Below are 23,705 nucleotides of genomic sequence, written 5' to 3'. Positions count from 1 at the left end.
TAGACCGCCTGTTTTTTGGCAAACAGGGGCACTCAAACCCCTATTCCTACTAGGTAACTACTCCTTGGGTTAATAGCCAACAAACATTGGCGAATCAAGGGGATCAGCCGGCCTCCGCGGCCTGGTACCTCTACTACTCAAGCTAGAGTGTGACGGAGACTGAGTAACTCCCATGTTAACTCATAGTCACTCTCTCAAACTTAGTATGGAGCCTAAAAGGTATGAGTCGCCCGCCTGTTTTTAGCAAACAGGGGCTCTCAACCACTACTCCTGCTAGGTTAACAACCTTTGAGTTAATAGCCAAGAAAAACTTGGCGAATCAAGGGGACTATCAGGCCCCCGCCGCCTGGTTTCCCTACTACTCAAACAAAATAGGTAGTGATTGACTAACCGCAAGGTTAACCAGTCGCCCTCCTTAGTACGGAACCTAAAAGGTATGAGGAGTCCGCCTGTTTTTTGGTAAACAGAGGTACTCGACCACTATTCTTACTAGGTTGGCTATACTTAAAGCTGCCGTCTGTAACCCAACAGGCGTAGCTACTTTGGTTGGACGTCCTGTCTGACGCCTGCTTCTATGCAGCCACCAAAGCAGATGACCAACCATCCCCCAACGAAATAAACTAAGTACCAAACTTAGTATATTGAATCAAAAGAGGCCAACGGCCGAATAATGCTAAACGCTTACCCCTTGTGCAATAGTTGACAGTCCACCTGATCAAGGGCTATCTGCATAGTAGGGCAAAGAATCGGCATATGTCTAGTTCGGCGGCAATCATTATTATGATTGATTAACTTTGAAAATGTCATACCGCCCAAGGTATCAAAATTTTCTAAGTTAATCAAGTCCATCTCCCATTAGAAATAGACAAGATGCCGACCTAGCAAAGCTTCGAGGGTCTAACTTTCGAAAGGAGCAATCCCTCCTGGAAAGAGAAATAACTCCTTCCGAGGGGCAAATGTTTAGGGTAAAATTATTAATGACAAATGGACCAATCCGGACCTGCCACGTGTCCACCACGTGGGCCAATCAACGTCCGCCACTTGTCACCCTAAGAGGTCCAACATGGACTAATCAGGTCACATCATGTGGCCCATTATCTGCCAACCTGGAAAACGGCCATCGCAGGCCCAATTCCCGAGGCAAGCCCAATCAGTCCTAGGTTTTCCCAGAAAACCTAGTATTGGGCACGTACTTTGAGGCTATATAAACATGTCATTAGCCTCTATAAACAGGAGAATCATCTCACCTAGAGAAGTCTAAAAACATTGATCACTCCTCCCCTAGAGGAACCAGATCTTCCACCTTTACTTTCCACACTTATTACTCCTCAAACAAGTACTAACTTGACCGTTGGAGGCGGAGCTCCCACCACAAGGAGTCTCCGTTGTTTTGCAGGTACAGGCGCAAGGATACCAGTCCCGGAATTGTAACTCTCCCGTAGGACATAAAAAAACCCCGAAACAAGTAATATTCACATAAATTTTACCTTTTATTGGGAGAATTCGTTTGATTTTTATTTCTCCTTGAACATCCATGGTAGTTTTTCAAACTTTTAGCGAGAGAAAATCATAGAGAAAGGAGAGAGAATCAATTTTGAGTGTAGAAATAAGTTTTAGAAGTAGTGAGAGAGGTATGTTTTTGTTGGGCCACATTTAATTGGTTGAAGTAGATTGGTTTGGGGCGCGAGTAGTTGCATCTATTATAGTTGCATAAGGATGCAGCTAAGACCAATTGAATGCAGCTTTTCATTATTAGTTTTTGATAATTAGTTTTACAAGTTGACTTTTTATAAGACTCCTTTTTCCTTTTTTTTTTTTTTTTTTTTTTTTTTTTTTTTTGTGTTTAGAGAGCCACAAGGGCAGGTGATGAGAATCGATCCCAAGATCTCTTGGAATCGGGAAGGAAACTCTAACCACTTGAGCTTTCCCTCACTCTCTCTTTTTTCATTTTTTAAGTAGTAGTTTTACATAGATTATAGTTATAGGATTACACTTTTAATAGTTTAAAATATCACGAGTCTTGAGGATTTCTTTAATTATTATATTTTTCTAGTTTTATTTCAAGATTATTATGATCTATTTATGCTTCCGTTGAATGCTTTTCTTGGTTATTTTGGTTTCGTTTATTAGATTAGATAGTGTAGACACCTAAAAATGTCTCCCCAACTAAAGCTCGATGACGAAACAACCTTCATTTTCTAACTTGGTCCGGCTCGCATAATTGTTCAAAGAATTACATGAATAGACCTTTTGTTCTACCCCACCATCATTTTCTAATCCATTTTAGCCATTTTATTAAACCAAACCCTTTTCATAGCCCAAAATCCATAAACCTTAGCCCAATTTTCTCTTTTCATAACTGTCGTTCCAAAACCGCAAGTCTGATTTTCGTGCCTTATAATTTTTAACCAAATCTTAGATGTCTGGATATCTATTGAGATAAGGCTTCCTATGATATATCATAAGCCTAATTTCGAGTTATAACGAAAAAGATATGATCAAAATGTTAAACTCTATAAAAAAAATGGACACTGTCCCACTATTTCGGCCATATCTTTTATTCTACAAAAGATGTCAATTTGATCCAATTGGGTTAGAAGCTAAGGTAGGCTTCTAGAGGTTTCCAACAATATATTATTTATCTTATTTCGAGTTCTATATCAAAATTTATGATAAAAACAAAAATCGCAAAACAACTGACCCGCGCGACCCGTTTTCTAAATTTTATTATATTATTTTGAAATTCTATCTTCACACGATTTTTAGCCTACAAATACCATCATCTTTTCTGATTTTGGGGAGGCTATTTTGAGATTCCGGCGACTATATTTTATCCCCACACTTTTCAAAAGGCTTAGAAGTAAAACTTCGACGTATAATTTTTATTGTTCTTAGCTTTAATTTTAATCCTATTCAAGTAATTCAAAGTCCAAAACAAGATCCAACGGTTTTACCTTTTTGACTAAGGCGTGAAGGTATAATCTTGAGGGTGAAATCACTTTCTGTATCTCTTTAATTTATTTCTTTCAATTTGTTTTATTATTATTTGAAGTTACTAACAATTTATTCATGATGTAGCTAGCAAATTAAAGGAGCGAGTGCAATGTGAGTAATTAATTTATTTAATTACTTATTATATTATTTTTATTTTTCTATTATTTCTTTCAATTTATTTTATTATTCTTTGAAGTTACTAACAATTTATTCATGATGTAGCTAGCAAATTAAAGGAGCGAGTGCAATGTGAGTAATTAATTTATTTAATTACTTATTATATTATTTTTTATTTTTCTATTATCATGATGGTATATATTTGTGCTAATTAATATTATGAAGTTGCTTCCAATATTTTTGTCCTACTATTTTATTTATTTTGATCACCCTTTTGCATGTTTGACTAGGAATATGTATTTGAAAATCATGACTAGTAAGATATTTTGGACAACCCGTTTAGTTTCCTTTCTAATCTTGCTGTTTAATCAAGTGATCACTAATATTTTAGAATTACTAGGGCAACAACCATAGCTAGCCATATTCGGTATTTCTTTCGGTTTGACCTTACATCACAATTTAGTTATTGCCTTATTGGCAGGCTGGCAACATAATATGATGAGAGAAAATATATAAACAAATATATTTAGGGGTATAAATGTTCACACATTATTCTTAAGAGTTAAAATTAAGAAATAATTATCATTAATGAGGGAAAATAAGTAAATAAACATTCTTTAGATGGTATAATTGTTCAAACACTATTCATTTAAAAAACTTGTTCATATGAATGAGGCCATGAGGGTATATATGTGAATAAATATTTTGAAGGGTATAATTGGCATAACACTATTCATAAGAGTAATCTTGTACTTTTTATAAGGTAGGGATAGGGATATGTGCATTAATATTCCACCAATTAGCCTAATTTAGTTTGGAGCAAATTGAATCTTTGTTTGTATGCCTTTTAAATCGCATGAAATACTTTTTGCTGTAAGAATCGAGTAGAGGCCAATACGGGGGAATGTGACTCCATGACTCACTTAGTACCATCATCCCCGGCCCGATCCTCCTTTTGTGGTTCTGAACCGTATAGAGTTAGTAATTTCATAGATTATAAATGGGGTGTAACCTTCACGGGTCAATCGTTGTTGCCTATAGCAATTGTGTATGCCTTAAATGATCCGTGAACAGTTTACAAGTTCCTTAAAAACTTGTTGGCGACTCCCTGCTTTATTTGTCCCTTATCATATAATGTCAAATCCCGCTTCCTATGTTTGTCAAGCATATTCACATATGCTTAAGTAGGTGCACTTCAATCAACGCTTACACATAGTTAACTAATAAGAATTGTTTTATTATTATTGTTTCTGTTTCTGTTATATTAGTTTTGTTATTATTGTTCTCATTATATTTAATTTATGTGCATTGATTAGTTTAGTTTAATTATGTGTTAGTAGTTTAAATCTAGGGTTCTTGGGTATCCATAATTAATATGAAGGGATAAATTATTATTGTTGGGTATTGTGGATGAAACTAAAGATGGGGTTAACGCCAAATTGGAGCAATAGAGGCAAAGGTTGGAATCTAGAGGGTTTAAGCTATGTCAGATTAAAACTGAATATTTGGTATGCCACTTTGATACACAGAGGGGTCAAGCGCTGATGTATTGAGCTTGGATGGAAAGGATTTGACCATAAGTGAATGTTTTAAAAATCTTGGGTTGATCATCTAGAAAAATGGGGACGTTAATCAAGACATGGCCTATAGGATTAAGTCGGGGTGGCTTAAATGGAGAGTGCGGCCATGAGAGTGTTATGTGATGGAAGCATCCCTTTACAGTTGAAGGGGAAGTTGTATAGGACTGCCAAAAGACCAATGTTGCTCTATGATACATAATGTTCGGCTTTTAAGATGGTGCACATTAAAAAGATGGAGGTTATGAAAATGCGCATGCATGTAAAGATGGATGTGCGGGAACACTCTAAGAGATAGAATCAGAAATGAGGTTATTCGCAAGAAAGTGGATGTCGCATGCATTGTAGAAAAACTAAGGGGAAAATCGCCTACGACTGTATGTTCGAGCATGTAAGACAAAGACCCGAGGGTGCATCGGTATGAAGAGTGGAAGAGTGGGATCATGGAGAGGTTAAACGAGGGAGAGGGAGACCAAAAATGACTTGGTTGGAAGGAGTTAGGATGGATATGAAGCATATGGATTTGCATGAGAATGAGGTATTTGATCGTAAGGGATGGAGGAGGAAGAATTTTGTGGATGACTATACGAAATATTCACTTTTGGTTCATGTAGCCGACTTGGCCTCACTTATGTGATTAAGGCTTTGATTGATTGATTGATTGTTGATGTTGCTTATTGATTTTCTATTGAATTGTTTTAATTCTATGCAGTTGGGTTATGAATCAAGCAAATGTAATTTGATTGCGACAATTATGCAAAATAGATTTTAAAAATCAAGCAAATGTAATTCGATATTAAAGGCTATTTTGAATAGGAGTTTTAGCAGATATAATAAATCGCGAGAGCTCTGTTAGTTCTAATTCTACGGTTAATAAATTGGAGAGCCTGTTAATTTGATTAATTATTGGAATATTGATTGTTGATAATTATATTTTTATCTCGGAGTATAAATTATTGGTGAACTTATACCCTGGGCCTTTTATTATTGATTATTTTGCTTAGTTTAATTCAAACAATACTCGTTTCTTGATAATTTAGATTAAATTAATTAATTAGGAATAGAATAATATTGTTGTGGATTCTACCCTACTTCCTTATCCATATTTTTTAGTGGACTATAGGATTACTTTGATCTGATGATACAACTTTAGCCTATCATGGGCTCTTGTAAACCTGTAGCTACTCAGTTGACACAAACTAAGTCTAAAACTTGGTGCAAATTGAGGACCACTTGTTTGGAATCCTACTTTGTAACGCAACTTAGCAGGTGCTCTTTAGTTTTCACTTTCACTAGGGCTGATATCGCCTATGCAGTATAACAGGTGTGTCTCTTTATTCATGATCATGGGGATCTCAATATGATGCATTGAAACACAATCTGCATTATGTTCAGGGTACCATAGATCATGGGTACGTTCATATCCATCTACAACTAGACTGATTACTTATACTCACGCTGAATAGGGATCGGTGGTTGTCCCGACACCCGTCACTCTATTTCGGGTTATTGTTGCTTCTTGGGGACAACCTCGTCTTCTGGTCATATAAGCGTCGTCAACCCAAGTTAACTCCATCGTTCGAGTGCAAAAGCAGAATATAGAGGCGTCGCAAATGTGGTCTCTAAGCCTTGTTGTCTTCCTAATTTCTTACTTGAGCTACATTGTCCTCTTCGTCAGGCTGCTACTGTTTATTTGTGATAATGTCAGGCGCTATCTATCTTTCTAACAATTCGGTTCAACACAACCGCACCAAACATATGGAGATGGATATTCATTTTGTTCAAGAAAAGATTGCTTTGGGTCATGTTCGAGTTCTACATGTTCCTACTAGATATCAGTTTGCAGACATTTTCACAAAAGGCCTTCCACGAGACTTATTTCTAGATTTCAAATCCACTCTTAGCGTACGACCTCCTCCCGTTATGACTGTGGGGGTGTGATAGATATTATATTATGATAATATCTGTCATAGATTTAGGATATATTTTGCATCCTTATCTTACTAGGTTTCCTAACGTGATTAAGGCTAGTCTTGTAAACACTATATATATGGTTCACACATATTGAGAAGTTTTCCCAAAATCTAACACTTAGGTCAAATAAGTTCAAAAAACAGTAATTTAGTTTCAGATAAATTTTTCGGGTGATATAAGCTTTTGACATCCCTAATAACATCAATTTTATATCAAGTGACAAACTTGTAATTAAGTGACGTCCATTTATGAGTATTTACCCCTTTAACATTTGTGATGACTAATGATGAGAAACGCCATGACATGAGTAAATACTTGTCAAAACTCAACGTGGAGGGTTGGTACAAGACGTAGCAATATGCAAAGTAAAAAAAATGTCCATTTGGGGAGTATTCAACTAAGACAAAACACACACGCCCTATGACACCAACGCAGTCGTTTGGAGCTAAGCACACCTTTGTTGAAGCATTCAAACCATTTTCCCTCAACTTCTCAAGTAGTTGAGATATCTACCTCCATGACAACTTTGTATTGTTGGTTTATCTTGTAATTAAATACTTATTTTATATCTTCAAAAAAAAAAAAAAAAAAAAAAAAAACTTATTTTATACTTTATTCTTTAATTTGCGTACCTAAATATTATTGCTCTGTCAAACAGCAAAGCTTTTTTCTGTATTTTTTATTACGTTTAATTATTTCTAATATAAATACTACTTCAACTAGATTGGATGTTTTTCTCCCATGTGAGAATAAGAGATAACTAGCATTAGTCAAATTCTTAATAATATAATCAAAATGTATCTGTCAAATCAATTTTCCACGTTAAGAGTTGCTTTCTTGTCATGTATTGAATAATAATAAATTCTTATAAATAATAGGATTTCTTGATTTTTTTTTAAGGTACCGAAAATAAAACATAACCTTTTGGGGGATATATATAAGCATTTCTACGTACTCCATCTATATTTTTCTGAATGATACCATTGTATGTCGGATTAGTTGCACCATCATTTTTTCTACATTTCAAAATACTTGGAACAGTTTTATAGAAAGAAGTGATCAATTACTTTTTCTCAATTACAACAGGAACACTTTCCTTCTTACTTATTGTAAAATACAGTCAAATTAAGCATATGAATAAAGTCGAAAGTCAAAATGTGTAAGGTGATATAAGATTGTAAAGAGCACTCGTAAAACTTTTAAAAAATTATATTTTAAAAATTAAAAATTTTATAAGTTTTCATTTGGCTGTATTTTTTTCATTTAACTTACAAATGAATGAATAAATGATGACCACTCTAGCTAACTTTGGTGCGAGATGGGCTCTTGAGGATGTGATGAATTTGTTTGTCTTTGGGCAATTTCCACAAAATATATTGATTTTAGCGGAAATTGATCTTTATTACTACGTAACATAATCCTAACCCTTTTTCCTAAAAAAATGATGACCAAAATAATACCAATATTTTTCGTTAACGAAGGTATCTATTTTTAATAGAAGTGGGAATTTTAAATTCGGGGTATCTAGTTTACATGAAGCTGTATTCCATCAGAAAAAAAAACATAAAAATTTGATGGGGTCTTTATGTAATCTGTTCATTATTCAGCTCGTCTTGTGTGCAGCTGGTCACACCGTGTGACCACTTGTAAAAAAATAAAGTAATCCTTTAACACTGATCGAGTAACCCATTTAATACTAACCGAGTAACTTCTATAACAATGATGAAGTAACTCTATATCACTGACTATAACATGAAAAAAGTAACCCCTATGATAGCTAATCATGCAGTGTGTCAAGCCACTTATATGAATTTGTGATTTTTTTAAGCAATCAAAATAAATACTAGTATTATTTATTCGTTGCAAGGAATATATTCCGTACTTCTAGTAAAAAAAATTAGAGGATGTATTTAATTATTTTTTAATAATTTGTACAAATAATTGAAGTCTTTAGAGATAAAATGGAGGTGTTTGACCTCAGCAACTTGACCAACATTTCATATAATTTTTTAATTCCTAGTTGGTTGTACAATGGGGTATGTAACCTTAGAAGAAGTCATAAACAGCTTTGTTGAATTGCACTGTTTTGAGGGAGAAGAGTTCTTAGATACTATTGTTCTAAAATGATGAATGAAATTTCTTAGTTTTTTTTTTTTCCTTAAGCTCAACGTTTTATTAGTTACTTTGTTTCATTAAAAATTCTTTGATTTTTTCAAGTGTTGAAGTGGTTCATTGCAAGAATATTTGGTAAATTCATAAAAATGGGAGTTTTGGGTTATCAAATGATGGGTTTAAGAGTTGTGTTAATTCTTGCCTTCGTTTGCATCAGAATTTTGGATATTGAAGCACAAACAAATACTCAAGATAGTAAGTTTTTATAATTGTATTTATCTTACAAAATGCTGTAATTTGTTTGTTACTTATAATATATTTGATTATTTACAATCTTCTGGTTTTAATATCAGTGTATAATTATTGCTTTTTGATGTGAATTTATGTAGATAGTTCAGAATCTTTAGTAAGTTGTTTCCAGAAGTATTTCTATAACGTGGTTTATCATTACCTTGTTGTCTAAGTATCTCGAATATAGGAAAAAGCAATTATGTCTCTTGACTTATTTCGAGCTTCTAAATATGCAAGCTTGTGTTCAATGGGGTTAATTGACCGCTTTTTTCTCAGATACGAGATGCCAAGATTGGAAGTGTTGATAGAAACTTGTATTCATTTCTTGTAGTGTATGCATCAATAGTGTAAACAATAATCTATTACGGATCTTGACTAATGTGATGTTTGGGAAGATTCATATATCCATCATACTATTGTTTTGTATGTGATTTATGATACATTAATACTTTAGTGTCTATGAATACATTCTATTGTAAGACACCATTAAAAAAAAGATTTGATTAAATTATTCATAGCATCAAGAGTCTTATGTGGCGGAAGGACTTGTGTCAGTGCTTGAGGCTTAGCCTTAGTTAAGCAGGAATGCAGGTTGTGTCAAGTCCAATGATTAACCGCTTGTCTGATGCATTTAGTATTCTAGTTTTATGTGATTGATCACTTATACAGAACAAATGGTATGCATCCTGCCAATTTCAAAAATAAATACTAGTATGAATCTTTAATTAGAATGTTATTATCATTTTGGAAGATCGCGGAGCTAGTATTCCTTATTTGTAGACTTTTTGGTATTCTTATCCAAACATTATTCAGTAAACTGGAATGTGATTTTAGATCATGTGCTAGATAATGAAATTTTTTATTACTTATCAAGTTTTTTAATTCGGTATATGTGCATGTTAACATTGTATACAGCAATAATATATAGGTACTTATCTAAACATCTCGTTTTTCAATATCTAAAATCTTTGAATGTTCATACAGCTGCTGCTTTGCAGGCTCTCACAAAAGACTGGGAAAATTTACCCCCAAATTGGTCTGGTGGAGATCCTTGCGGCAGTCAATGGGATGGAATTAGCTGTACTAATTCTCGTATTACTGAAATGTAAGTTGCAGTCCTAACTTCACAGACAGAGTCTGCATACCACTTTTTCTACTGTGGATGACCTTGAACATGGTCTTTGTTTGTTATAGAACATTGGCGAATATGGACTTGAAGGGTCAACTGACTGGAGATATTGCATTTTTATCAGCACTCCGAATTCTGTAGGTTTTCACAATCCACTTACCTCGTAAACATAGATATTATATGCCTTTGGGGCAGATAAACTTCATTGTAGCTTATATGCATATTAGTCGATTGGATTATTATAACTATGGATATAGAGTAAAATATGCCTTAGGGGCAGAGATACTTCATTGTAGCTTATATGCATATTAGACGATTGGATTATTATAACTATGGATATAGAGTAAAATATCTGTCTTCCTGATTATGCAAATATGTATATCAGTAAAATTTCATTTTTGCTAGATTTTCATTCATCTGTTCAACTTATTCAGGGATCTATCGTATAACAAAAGGCTTACAGGTCCTCTTCCTCCAAGTATTGGGCAACTGAAGGCGCTTACAAACTTGTGAGAAATATTGATAATTCTTTGAGAATCTTAACTTTTACAAATTGTATACTGTACTGTTGTTTCTTAATTACTAACTTGTGAACCTTTCCATTGAATGTGCCAGAATCCTTCTCGGTTGTGGTTTTAATGGAAGAATTCCCGACTCAGTGGGATCTCTAGAGCAGCTTGTATACCTGTAAGAATCTAACTGTTTCAGATGTTTAGCCTTTTAGATTAAGCTTGTCTTCTTCATTCTTATTTTTTGTAAAATTCTGAACAATTGAACATGGAATCTTTGTGCCTTGCAGATCTCTGAACGAAAACAAATTTACTGGTGAAATCCCAGCTTCTATTGGTAATTTGAAACATCTTTATTGGCTGGATCTTGCTGATAACCAGCTCACTGGAGGCGTTCCCGTTTCCAATGGGAGCACACCTGGACTCGATCTTTTAGTTAAAACAAAGCACTTGTATGTAATATAACTCCTTTCCCTCTCAGAGTTTCAGTGTTCATTTGTTGTTGAACAATTTCTAACTAGTTTGAACTTTTAACTTTTTTCAGTCATTTTGGAATGAATCGACTCTCAGGCACAATCCCGGCTAAACTTTTTAACTCTAGCATGACTCTGATACACGTGTAAGTGTTATTATAAGCTCCTACATCACTTTTATTTTTGTAGTGCTTAGTGCTTTTATAACTCTAACTTGGGTGAATACTTTGTTAAATTGCTGGAGTTTCACATTTTCTGCTTTGCATTCATATTGAAAGTTTGAGATAATTAGTAATGGAGAATATCCTGTGCAACTTGAAAATTGAACTTGAGATAAACAATTGAAACCTTTTCGATTTCCACTATATGCTGCAGATATGGTTGACCAGAACCATATACACAGACTTAACATTTCTGTGTGGATGTCTTTACATGATGATATCAGCCGGTCTTAAATTAGGGGATGGTGTCAAGTTATGCATACAGTATTGTCCCAGATTCCCAGTTTTAATTTTAATTGCTCCTCCTGAAACAATGATTATCGATGTTCAAGGACTATCAATTTCTCGATTCTTAATCATGCTGGTATTACATGTAATGGTGTTTTTCAATTATGCCGGATATAGATATAGTGATGACTTGAGTTCTAGAAGACACAACTACATGTTCTAGTAGCTTTTATAGACAAACACATCAATTTAACACTTCCATGATGTGAAGACCAGTTTATATTCTGACCAAAAAACAAAGGCCTGTTTATATGCAATTTGTATATAATGATTCTGCTAAAAAGTTACTTAACTGTTCTAGTCAATTTTACTGCCTCTTTCATTTTTCATGTTTTGTTTCAAAGCAGAGCTTTTCACTAATACTAGACATTAAACATTTTCAGGCTTTTTGACAACAATGATCTCACTGGAAACCTTCCTTCATCTCTAGGTCTTGTGAGCACATTGGAGGCTGTGTAAGTGCCAGACCAGTTAGAGTTGTTTTAATTATCTGATGCTTCATGTTTTTTAATAGTCTAATACACTTTTTGTACCAGGCGTTTTGATAGAAATTCATTGAGCGGCGATCTTCCAGCCACTATCGGCAACCTAACTAATGTTAATGAGCTGTAAGCAAATTATGAAAGCATGCCTGATCCTTTAGGCCTTCAATAACTTCTTTACCCAATCTTCATCCTCCTATAGCATTTTCCTTTAACAGATCTTTGGTTCTGCTATTTCAGGGTCCTATCCCACAATGCACTGACTGGTCCTATCCCTGATCTGTCTCGCATGCAAACTCTAAGTTTACTGTAAGTGTGAACTGAATAACATATTTTGACAGTTGTATGGGTTGAGAACAAATAGTGTTACTAAAATATTAAGTTCTCATTTCTTCTAGATCTTTACATGGTCTTTTAACATATCTTGCCTTGTTTTAGGGTTGGTTTGGCATTAGCTTAGCTCTTAAAATTGTTACTATGAGCAATATACAGAGCCTGCTTTTGCATTCGTAGCTTTCATTATCTCAATTTCAATGCTGTCGTAGTCTTTTACATTGAGTGTCAAATGTCATAAGGCTTATGTGTATATACTTCAATTCTTTGTAGTAGAGTTGCGATGTTATGGTCATAATTGACATAGGCTCTCATATGTGCTGGTTCAGTGTCAATGTTTTGTTCTTTTATCAGTGACCATTGACCATATGTGATTGTTTGGTATTCCTATGTATGGTGAATGATCAAATTGGCTTCTAGTTATCACATTGTACGTATTTCTTAGTCTTCGTAGTGCAGATTTACCTTTTTTCTTGTAATTCTTCATTTAATTATTCATGATATTTTGTAGCATAGTAGATTTTTATTTCAAAGAATTTTCTGCTTTATTAGCTGGTGATCCCCGAACCTAGTTAAAGTTTTTGCAAAGGAAAATGAAAATAGGCAGTAAAACTACTAGCTTTCATAATGATATGGTATCTTTTTTCTGTTTATACCTACAAAATGCAACAATATTTTGGCTCCAGTTAATGATTTTTTGTTGATTTTTTCTGATTTACAGGGACTTAAGTAATAATTCTTTTGATGCTGCAGAAGTTCCACAATGGATTTCATCCTTACAGTCTCTGACAACACTGTATGTTCTTTGCCTTCCTCTCTGCTTCTCAACTTGACATGTCAGGCTTACTATAGAAAGTTAGGGTTAATGACGGGTATAATGTATAGTTTTTAATACTGTTATTTGTTTTTAAGGATTTGACTCACATACAGCTGATTAGCTGACCATCTCAGCCATCATATGTCGTGTGATAGTGTTATTGTTGAGAGTATAGTCAAAATTTGATACAACAAAACATATACTCCTTTGTTCGATGACAGTCAATTGATAGTGGATTTAAAATTTGAATCTTGAGTCTAAGTACAGACAGATGTAAATGAAGATGACACTATATACACTTGTTCAGCCAAATTGAAGTATGGCTTGCTCGGCCTAGACCTACCCCATTGGCCATCTCTAATCATAATTTATTTAGAACCTGATATAATATGTATGGTAATCATAAGCTATAGCCTATAAGCATATGTCGACTCTCCTTGTGAAGACGTTTTGCTAACATTTTACTGGCAGAATGATTGATGGAGCAAAACTTGAAGGACCGCTTCCAGAAGAAATATTCAACATCCCTCAGTTACAGACTGTGTGAGTGTTAAGTTAACCTGAATCGTTTATAATAATTCGGTGTTATTGAAGGATAATGATGATTTATGCATAGCTGTTTTCTTATTGTTAATGACATACACTTCTATTTTAACTTTTTTTACAGGAGTATGAGGAACAACCAAATTAATGGCACTTTTAAAATTGGTGGCAACTACAGCAGAGAGTTGCAGCTCATTGATCTACAAAACAATTCCATAGAGGCAGCCACAGTGGCACCTCAACATAATTTCACATTGACGTAAGCTTTCTCAAACTATATAATTCCAAGGAAATTTTCGAGTTTTCAAAATTGGGAAATACATCTAGATAACTTATGCTCACCTCTTCACAAATCAGAGGAAATTGAAGAGTATGAAACCAAACCGAACCACAAATCGCAATAAACCATTTTAGCATGGCTAGCATTGTTTAGCATTCTGATTACTGTATTAAATTTTTGCAGGCTAGTTGATAATCCTTTTTGTAGTGGCGATGGAGAGCAATTCGTTTACTGCAAAAGTGATCAGGATACTGGATCGAGATATACAAGTCCAGCATCTTGTATTGTTCGTAGCTGTCCTTCTGAGAAAACTTTCAGCCCTGCCTGCAAATGTGCATATCCATTCACTGGAACTTTAAGATTCAGGGCTCCATCTTCCTTCGGAAACACAGATTATTTCAATGCTCTTCACAAAAATTTATTGGACACACTTGGTAAATATAGGCTGCCTGTAGAGTCTGTCGCACTTCAGGATGAAGGTGTTGATGTATTTGGCTACCTAAATGTGAAGATGCAAGTATTTCCACTTGGACAAGATTATTTCAATAGAACAGGAATTATCTCACTTGCATTTGTGTTCAGCAACCAGACTTACAAGCCACTTGACACGTATGGTCCCTATGTCTTTGCAGCTGATATCTACACACATTTTGACGGTGAAGAGCCTAACATAAATCTATGTTTTCTATTGTGATTTGTCATTGCTATCATCCTTTACACATCAATAGATTTCCTCTGACTTGAGACTTGCTGCATCTGCAGGAAAATCAGGAAACAACAGTCATACAGGGATCATTGTTGGCGCTGCTGTAGGAGCTTCCGTTCTATTGTTGCTATTGATTTGCGCAGGAGGCTATGCATTAAATCAAAAGAAAAGAGCAAAGAAGGCAAAGCAGGAATCCGATCCATTTGGTAGTTATCAGCTTTATCTAAATATGTGATTGTAAATTGAATTGTATATAGCTTTCTGATCAGATGTTCTTCGTTACAGTATCTTGGGACGCACATGGAGCTGGTGGTGACGTTCCTCAGCTAAAAGGAGCCAGGTTTTTCACATTTGAAGAGCTGCAGAAATGTACTCACAATTTCTCTGAAGCCAACAACATTGGTTCCGGAGGTTATGGAAAGGTTGTCTTTCACGCTATTGTTGACATGAATCATAATTTAGTTTTCTCTACCTTCATTTCTTATGTTGTTGTCTTGCTGCTAATGTCGTGAATTTTTTGTAACCCTTTTTAGTCTTGAAACAACTGATACCTTGTAATTGACCAATTAGTTGAAGGTTGAAATAGAATATTATGCAAAATGAATCCTATTAGTCTTGAAACAACTGATACCTTGTAATTGACCAATTAGTTTGAATTCTGCAGGTTTACAAAGGAATTCTTCCCGATGGCCAAATGATTGCTATCAAAAGATCTCAGCAAGGATCTATGCAAGGTAGTCGAGAGTTCAAAAATGAGGTAGAGCTTTTATCAAGGGTTCATCATAAGAATCTTGTGAAACTTATTGGATTCTGCTTCGACAAAGGAGAACAGACATTGGTTTATGAATTCATTCCAAATGGTACACTAATGGAAAGTCTTTCAGGTACCTTTCTTAACCTTTGAACTTCATGCAAGGCACCATGATTACTATGATGCCACTGTTCCATGTCACGATTTTAGATGTGTACGGAATTTTATTTGATATATGATTCTAAATTTGTCATCAACCAATGGTTATCCTTCGTGAATTTTATCAGATAATCATATGGTGCTTATTACATGTATGTGGTCATCTCTCATGATACAAGAATTGTTTGCGCAGGAAAGTCTGGTATTCAAATGGATTGGATAAGAAGGTTAATGGTAACCCTTGGCTCTGCTCGGGGTTTGCAATATCTACACGAGCTTGCTGATCCACCAATCATACACAGGGATATCAAGTCAAACAACATCCTACTTGATGAACGCCTGACTGCAAAAGTTGCTGACTTTGGTCTCTCCAAGCTGTTTGGTGACACTGATCAGAAGGGCTATGTTACTACCCAAGTCAAAGGAACAATGGTCAGTTTCGAATGCTCTTAGTTTTCATTCTTATGAAAATATCTTATAGCAGGCTTCCTATAAAATTTTGCTTTACTGCCATTTCTAAAAGCATGAATCGGTGTTTATAAACTTATGACATTGGATGGCATTAAAAATTAGGATCCCAGATCATCCGACTTTGGTCTTACCACCTGGTTTGAGCAAGTCCTAATGAACTTTTGCATTTTGGCTGCTTTTGTGAAATTGTTTTGCCTTGAACCACACTGGATGCATATGAAGAGCTATTATATTTGACTTCAGCTGTATTACATGTCTTACATAATTGTCTTGAAAACTCGGTATACTTAAACTATACTGAGAGTAGATCATTCAATGTGTTTCTGCTAGATTAGTTGCTTGTACTGCTGTTCCTGCTTGAACATGCAGTTACATTTTGCAAATCAAAATTTTATAGCAATTGACATGGGTCTTTCTTTCCTGGTGCAGGGATATTTGGATCCTGAATATTTCATGACTAATCAGTTGACTGAGAAAAGCGATATATTTAGCTTTGGGGTGGTTATGTTGGAAATGGTAACAGCAAGACAGCCAATACAAGACGGAAAATACATAGTGAGAGAGGTCAAAGAAGCAATGGACAGGAGTAAAGATTTATATAACCTTCATAGAGTAATGGACCCATTGCTTCTTACACATACAACTACACTAGTTGGTTTAGAGAAATTTGTGGATTTGGCATTGAAGTGTGTACAAGACGAAGGAACTAATAGGCCTACTATGGGTGAGGTTGTAAAAGAAATCGAGAATATTGTGAAGCTTGCAGGTATGAACCCGAATGCTGAATCTGCACCATCTTCACAGACTTACGACGGAGTCAGTGGAGGGAACTTTGGTCATCCTTACTCTGATAACTCACTCTTTCACTATAGTGGAAGCATTCCATTGACAAGGGCTGAGTGAGCCTATATGACAAAGAAGTGTGGATACTATTTTGATGGGTAACTCTGAATTACAGTGATGCGATGTGTTGTATACAATGTAAATGCCTTAATTTATCAACACCCAATTTTTGTTACTTTTTTTTTTCCTATTCATGTTGTAAACTTAGTTATTGTAGGCTCAATTTGTTGTGTAAGCGATTGGTTTTTTTGGATTGTTTTGGTGATGAATATTGATTGAAAATTAGATGAAAATATTGTTTGCCTATTAGATACAACATTGTAAATTGTAAAGAACCCCTTAAAGTTTAGAATGAGACATGATTGTTGATTTGTTGGCTATTTTATATAGTCCACGTTCCATGATATCACATGTTGTGAAAAGACTACGTATACATCTTATATTTTGAGCTGGTAGTATTTATATTGGTCGATTGAATTGAGCCTTGTATCCCACTAAATTTTAAATGAAAATCTTAACAAGTTTTGAATGTCAAATCAAACGTTTATAAATCTTTTTGTTTATTACATTATTTCAAGTTGCAATTATGTTGCTTCTCTCTCTCCTTCATTCTCCTTTCTTCTCTCTCTTCTCTAATGAACTCTTTTTAACTAATTTGATACACTCCTTACAATTTTCTCTCTTTAAATGATTGAATTATTCAAACTGACTCGACCTAAACTCAAGAGATGAGGATCAAGATCAACGATTCGCTCAATACAACCCATGAAAGAAGGAAATTCTCATAACAATAATTACTTAAATTATAAAGTAATTATATCTAATTAGAGATTAAGAGAGAGATTGAGAATAAAGCCCTGTTCACTTCACCTTAAAAAATAATAATCAGTAAAAATAAGTTCAGTTCAGTAAAATAAATTTCAGTTCAGTAAAAATAAGTTTAGTTCAGCAAAAATAATTTCAGTTCAGTAAAAATAATTTCAGCTCAGTAAGAATCAGTAAACTTAAAGAAGAAATATAATAGAAAATCTGTAAAAATAATTTCAGTTCAGCAAAAATAATTTCAGTTCAGTAAAATTAATTTCAGTTCAGTCAAAATAATTTAAGTTCAGCAAAAATAATTTCAATTCAGTAAAAATAATTTCAGTTCAGCAAAAATAAGGTGAAGTGAACAGACCTAAGGGGAAGTTTAAGTTCATTGCAAAGTTATAATAGAATTTGCTAACAACATAATAATTTTGTTTTTGACAAGAACAACATAAATTAAGCAACAAAATTTGCTTGAAATATTAAGGAGCTTGAGAATTTATCATGTACAGCTAAATGAATTCTTCCCCCATGAAATATTCTCTTCAGCTAACTCAATATTCTAGCAAATTCTACTCAAGTTATGGTTGAAAATTTCATCATCTCAAATATTTTTTATAAAATTTCTACCTATTTCTATTAATGTTATACCAATTTCTGTAAAGTTATGTCTATTAAGTTTAAGTTACTCTTAGACCCTGTTCACTTCACCTTATTTTTGCTAAACTGAAATTATTTTTAATGAACTGAAATTATTTGTATTGAACTTAAATTATTTTTACTGAAATGAAATTAATTTTACTGAATTGAAATTATATTTGCTGAACTGGAATTATTTTTACTGATTTTCTGTTATATTTCTTCATTAAAGTTACTGATATTTACTAAACTGAAATTATTTTTGCTGAACTGAAATTATTTTTACTGAATATTATTTATTTAAGATGAAGTGAACAAGACCTTAATCATCATGACAAAATTTAAATTCCTTCAATCCTTCTTAATTATATAGAAGTATTTCGTACTCCCTCCATCTCATTACACAATGTCTCTTTTCTTTTTCGGATAAACCAAAATACAATGCCTCTTTCTATTTAAAAGTTGTACCTTTTGACATTATTACCCTCTTTTTGATGAGTTCCCATCTTTTTTCCTTTTCTTTTTTGTACTTTTAACATCAATTTCCAACAATTTCTCTCTCTATCTCTTCAATTATTCTCAACTACATATGTATTCTAATCATTAGTTTTAAAAAATTTACAACTTTCTTAATTCCCGCGTAAAAACCCAAAGAGGCATTGCAGGGCCGTAACAAGGCCAGGGCGGGGCGACTGCCTTGGGCCCTCGGACTAGAAACTTCAGTATATTTCAAGGCCCTAAAATAAATATTTATATAAAAAATAAAAAAATAAAGAAAAATTAAAAAACGTGTACAGCAAAACATGTCAACAGTACAATTGCATTTCAGAATATCAAACGCCATTATTTTGGCTATTCAACCTCCTTCCTCCTTAATTTTTCTCCCAAGATATTCACTTTCCTGAGTGAATTTGATTAACCCTTAAAAAAAAACTGTAATTACTTTAATTCTATCCCCTTCTTTTAGTAATTTTATTTTCCAAAATGTATCTCTTTTCAATTTACAGTCAAATTGATTCTTCTCTGGTGATTATGGTAAATGGTAATTTTACCCTTCAATTTTCAACGGAAATTCATCTAATTATATATAATCTTCTTTGTATAACCTACTTTATTCATCAAAATCTCTTCTTTCTATTATTTTTTTTCTTAATATGTGCAATTACTTTCATTCAAGATAATCAAGAATTATAAATTTGGGGGGGAAAAAATCTAATTGATTGATTGGTTACTTGGCTAGAATGGTTCGTTTGATCTATTATATTATTCTAATTGCTTCAACGAGAGTCACAGGAATTGCTTGTTTGTTACTTTCATGATTTCATCAAAATGTTACTGCCTACTTACTGTCATTCAAGAAAAATATGATATTAATGTTGAAACCATTATTATTGACTTTAACTTTATAAATGCTCGTAGAAATATTTTCATATGAATGCTTTTGATTTCAATGTTTTATATATATGAAATTTGATGTTTTTAAAGATTATTATGCGTAATTTTTTTGTTTTGCATACTCATTTTTTAATTTTATTTTATGATACTCTATGTGAATTAGGGCCCAATTTATGTCTTCGTCCTAGGCCACCGAAATCTTAGAAATTGGCTTGGGCATTGTATTATGAGACGGAGGGAGTACTTTGTTAAATTTACAACTTAGTAAAAAAATTGTAAAAATTATCCCTATAACATTAAAAATACCTATTTTATAAGAAAATTTCTCAACTAATGTAAACCTGTAGCTGTATGCAATATGTACTGTCTGTAACTAATTCTAAAGTAGCAACCGCTGACATCATTCTAGTTTAAAACTAGACACATGTCATGTTGTCATTAAAATTTTTCCCTTCAAAAATATAAATGGTGTCATCGTTTTATGATTTTTATTTTATTTTATTAAAATTCTGGTCAATAACATTATTATTAGTATCAAATTCCGAAAAATGGTCTATTCTCTTTAACAATAATAATTTACTTTGTCTTTCTTGAATGCTCTTTCATCATTCAATTTTTCAACGAGCTTTATTTTTTATTTTTAATATTTAATGTTTTATTTATTTTGGGAATATTTTTGTTTTTAATTTTGATATGAAAAAATAAAAAAGTTAAAAAAATTTATTTGATCAAATCGTGCATCGCACGAGACTAATCTATTTCTCTAATTTAAGTTTAACCAAACAATTAAACAAGGCATCGCACTTAGCCTTTCATCACTTGCTCTAAAGTCTCTCCTCCATTTCTCCCCATGTCATGTCTTTCACCAAAGCAAAAACCTGGAAATCAAACAACCCATTTTCCCCAAATTCATCCCTCAAAACCCTCAAATCCCACCTGTTTGGGTCCAATTCAGTCAATACTAATTGAGCCGACCCAAATGATTTAATTACAAAAGCCTAAAAGCAAGGTTTCTAAAAGCATGCTAAGGTAGCCAAGCCTAGTCAACAAGGCAAATCCATTTGACCTCAAGGGCCCAGTTCTCCTGTATTGAGTAAAGGTATAAAAGCCATCAATTATCTCTCTTACATACATTCACAATCAGCCTCAAACAATTAATTCTCTTGTATAACATTTACTCTCAATACACTTAACTGACTTTAGCATCGGAGGGGTCTTCCTTGGCAACCACCCTCGAGACTAGTTTACGTGTACTTTGTTGTGTAGGAAATCTTCGGCCCATTCATCAATTGGTCCGAGATCAGTCTTCTCCCTTGAAAAGGGCCTGCCGAACAGTCTTCTCCCTTAAAAAGGGCATGCCAAAAGCACTATTGTTTTCATATCGAAACACCACCTTTAAGGCTTTACCAATACCCAATTATAAGGTATTGTCCTTGAGAAAATGGCGCCCTTTGGCGGGTTCTCGGGGCTCCTCCCCAAATTATTATTTGGGGTTGGCATAGTTTGGGAAATTTCAAGGGTTTTGTTGGCTGATTCTAAGGTTAATGGATGAATGTTTGTTGGTTTATGTGGCTCAATTAATCAGACTTCATTGGTGGTTGTCTACTAATTTGTCTGACGCTTTTGTTATGTCTGATTTAGCTATTGCTGGTCCATGTAAGTCTTCTCTTTTTTGTTTCTTTATATATTACTATTTGCCTGTCAAACTACGTTATTTTATCTAATTTTTGCTAAGAAGTAGTCACTTGCAAGTACGGGATAATTGGGGGGATCCTACATTCCCACCTAATACTGGGTCAAACTCCTCTCACACGGTGGAAAGAGACCTCTAGCCACTAGGCCTAATTATGTACCGGTTAAATTCTAACACTAGATCAAACTATTTGTCGGCTGTTGCCACTGCCGGTCTTTGTCTCTAAAAGAACGACCCAATTGAACATTTTCACGGGCATAAGAAACTTAAATGAGAAGTAAAAGTGTATGGGGAAGCTATTAAAAATCCATAGGTAAATTTACATGGGAATAAAAATACATGGAAAAAGCAAAATTTATATTTAGAAGCTAATTTTGCACAATTATTATGGTAAATTAGAGGGTATTTTAATACAAATGGGATGAACATTTCTAAAATTTGACCAAATAGGTCATTATTTTAGGAACGGAGGAGTAACACTAGACCAAACTATGTGCCTTTCTAGGGAATAATACCAAATTTTCTATTTAGGTTGATGAATCCTCCCACATATAATTTTTCTAATGTATACTTTACAATTTACAAAGATTAGTTTTAAGGAGATTTGGTGAATAGTGTAGCACTAGAAATGAAGCAATTATTTGAAAATGGAGGAAGTGTAATACTCCTTTCGTTTTTTTAGTGTTACATTTCCTTTAATTACTCACATAATAGCATTGACTTGATTCATTTACTAATAAATAAAAAAACAAACGATATTGTATAATATGCTGTTGGATTAATCAACTCATGAACTTTCATAATACCAAATTTTCATACTTTTTAGAAAAATTAATGGTCAAAGTCGGTGTCTTTAACCTGCATACTGAGTCAAATTATAACGCAACAAAAAAAACGAAGGAAGTATTTCCATATGGAGTAAACCTGGGCACGGGCCGGGTTGGCCCGCGTGCCGCCCGGCACGGCCCGCCGTTCGGCGCAGCCCGGCACGACCCGAATTCAAGCACGGCACGGCACGAAGTTCAACTCCCGTGCCACGGGCCGTGCCACGGACAGGGTTGAGAATTCCCAGGCACGGCTCAGCACGAGCACGGGCATGGCCCGCCGTGCTGGCACGCAGGCACGGCCCGTAGGCACGGCCCGCGGGCCAACGGTAATGTTACCGTTTATTCTAGCTCCATAATAAGCAAAAAAAACGGCTAGTTTTTTGCCAATTTGCTCCCCAAAAATTCTATAAATACTCACCTCCATTTCATTCCCAAATCACAATCTCTTCTTCTTATCTCTTATATTCTCTAAATCTCTAATAATCCTTATTTTCTTAAATTCTCTAATTATTCTCTTAAATTCTCTAATTATTTTCCTAATATCGGAAAAAATTAAAAAGTTCGTAATCGTAATTAGTGGAGCGTTGAAGCACGGTTGTAAGATCTAAACTAATCTTAAATTTATTATTGTTTTATTGTTATTATTAGAATAATCTTGTTTAATTATTATTGTTGTTAATTGTTATTGTTGTTGTTATAATTGTTGTTATTAATTATTATTATTGTTACAATTGTTGTTATTATTTATTTTTGTTGTTATTGTTATTGTTATAGTTGTTGTTATTAATTAATATTATTGATATTTTTATTGTTAAAATTGTTGTTATTAATTATTATTATTATTATAGTTAACCACTTTTTATTAAAAAATTAATTGTTAATTATGGCATCGAACAACCCATCATCTAGGTCTAGGGGGAAAGGCCGACTTATCCGTAGTAGTAGTTCTAGGGAACCACCAAATACAACGAGCCCCCAAATTACGAGTCAAACCAATGACCCCATTTACTTCCCCCCGGGCTATGAGCCATATAATACGTCGGGATTTCCAGCACCACCACTAAACCAATTTCCACTACCACCATACCAATTTCCACCTAATTATATCGGTGATCAACAAAACTATTGTTCTAGCCAAGGTAGCCAAGAAAGTACTCGAATTCCCTTCGGTTCTACCCCTTCTACTGCCACTCCCACTGGTCCCACTACTAACCATCACACACATCATGAATGGTTAACCGAAACTGAGATGCTACTTTTGAAAAACCGAAGGA

At 34.1% G+C, this 23,705-nt stretch overlaps 1 protein-coding gene across 1 annotated transcript; it reads left to right on the top strand.

The window, feature by feature from the left end:
* The first annotated feature begins 8,671 nt into the window (after nt 1–8,671).
* LOC110688525 (probable leucine-rich repeat receptor-like protein kinase At5g49770) lies at nt 8,672–17,492 on the top strand. The gene is made up of 19 exons (XM_021865295.1): nt 8,672–9,029; nt 10,050–10,170; nt 10,260–10,331; nt 10,629–10,703; nt 10,810–10,881; nt 10,994–11,155; nt 11,248–11,322; nt 12,069–12,140; nt 12,222–12,293; nt 12,408–12,476; nt 13,222–13,296; nt 13,789–13,860; nt 13,985–14,119; nt 14,324–14,796; nt 14,903–15,052; nt 15,132–15,268; nt 15,511–15,730; nt 15,950–16,188; nt 16,657–17,492. The coding sequence occupies exons 1-19, from the start codon at nt 8,924–8,926 to the stop codon at nt 17,128–17,130; spliced, it is 2,871 nt and encodes a 956-aa protein (XP_021720987.1). The 5' UTR covers nt 8,672–8,923; the 3' UTR covers nt 17,131–17,492.
* Nucleotides 17,493–23,705: the final 6,213 nt, after the last annotated feature.

This window comes from Chenopodium quinoa, unplaced genomic scaffold (assembly GCF_001683475.1).
Source record: "Chenopodium quinoa cultivar QQ74 unplaced genomic scaffold, ASM168347v1, whole genome shotgun sequence".
Taxonomy (NCBI): Eukaryota; Viridiplantae; Streptophyta; class Magnoliopsida; order Caryophyllales; family Amaranthaceae; genus Chenopodium; species Chenopodium quinoa.
This window is presented reverse-complemented; position numbering and strand designations above follow the sequence as displayed.

What these genes read in the sequence shown, in the direction of transcription:
- LOC110688525 (XM_021865295.1), top strand. Translation starts at nt 8,924, where the DNA reads ATGGGAGTTTTGGGTTATCAAATGATGGGTTTAAGAGTTGTGTTAATT. An exon ending in GTTCCGGAGGTTATGGAAAG is followed by an intron (nt 15,269 to 15,510) that starts GTTGTCTTTCAC and finishes TGAATTCTGCAG; the next exon opens with GTTTACAAAGGAATTCTTCC. An exon ending in ACTAATGGAAAGTCTTTCAG is followed by an intron (nt 15,731 to 15,949) that starts GTACCTTTCTTA and finishes TTGTTTGCGCAG; the next exon opens with GAAAGTCTGGTATTCAAATG.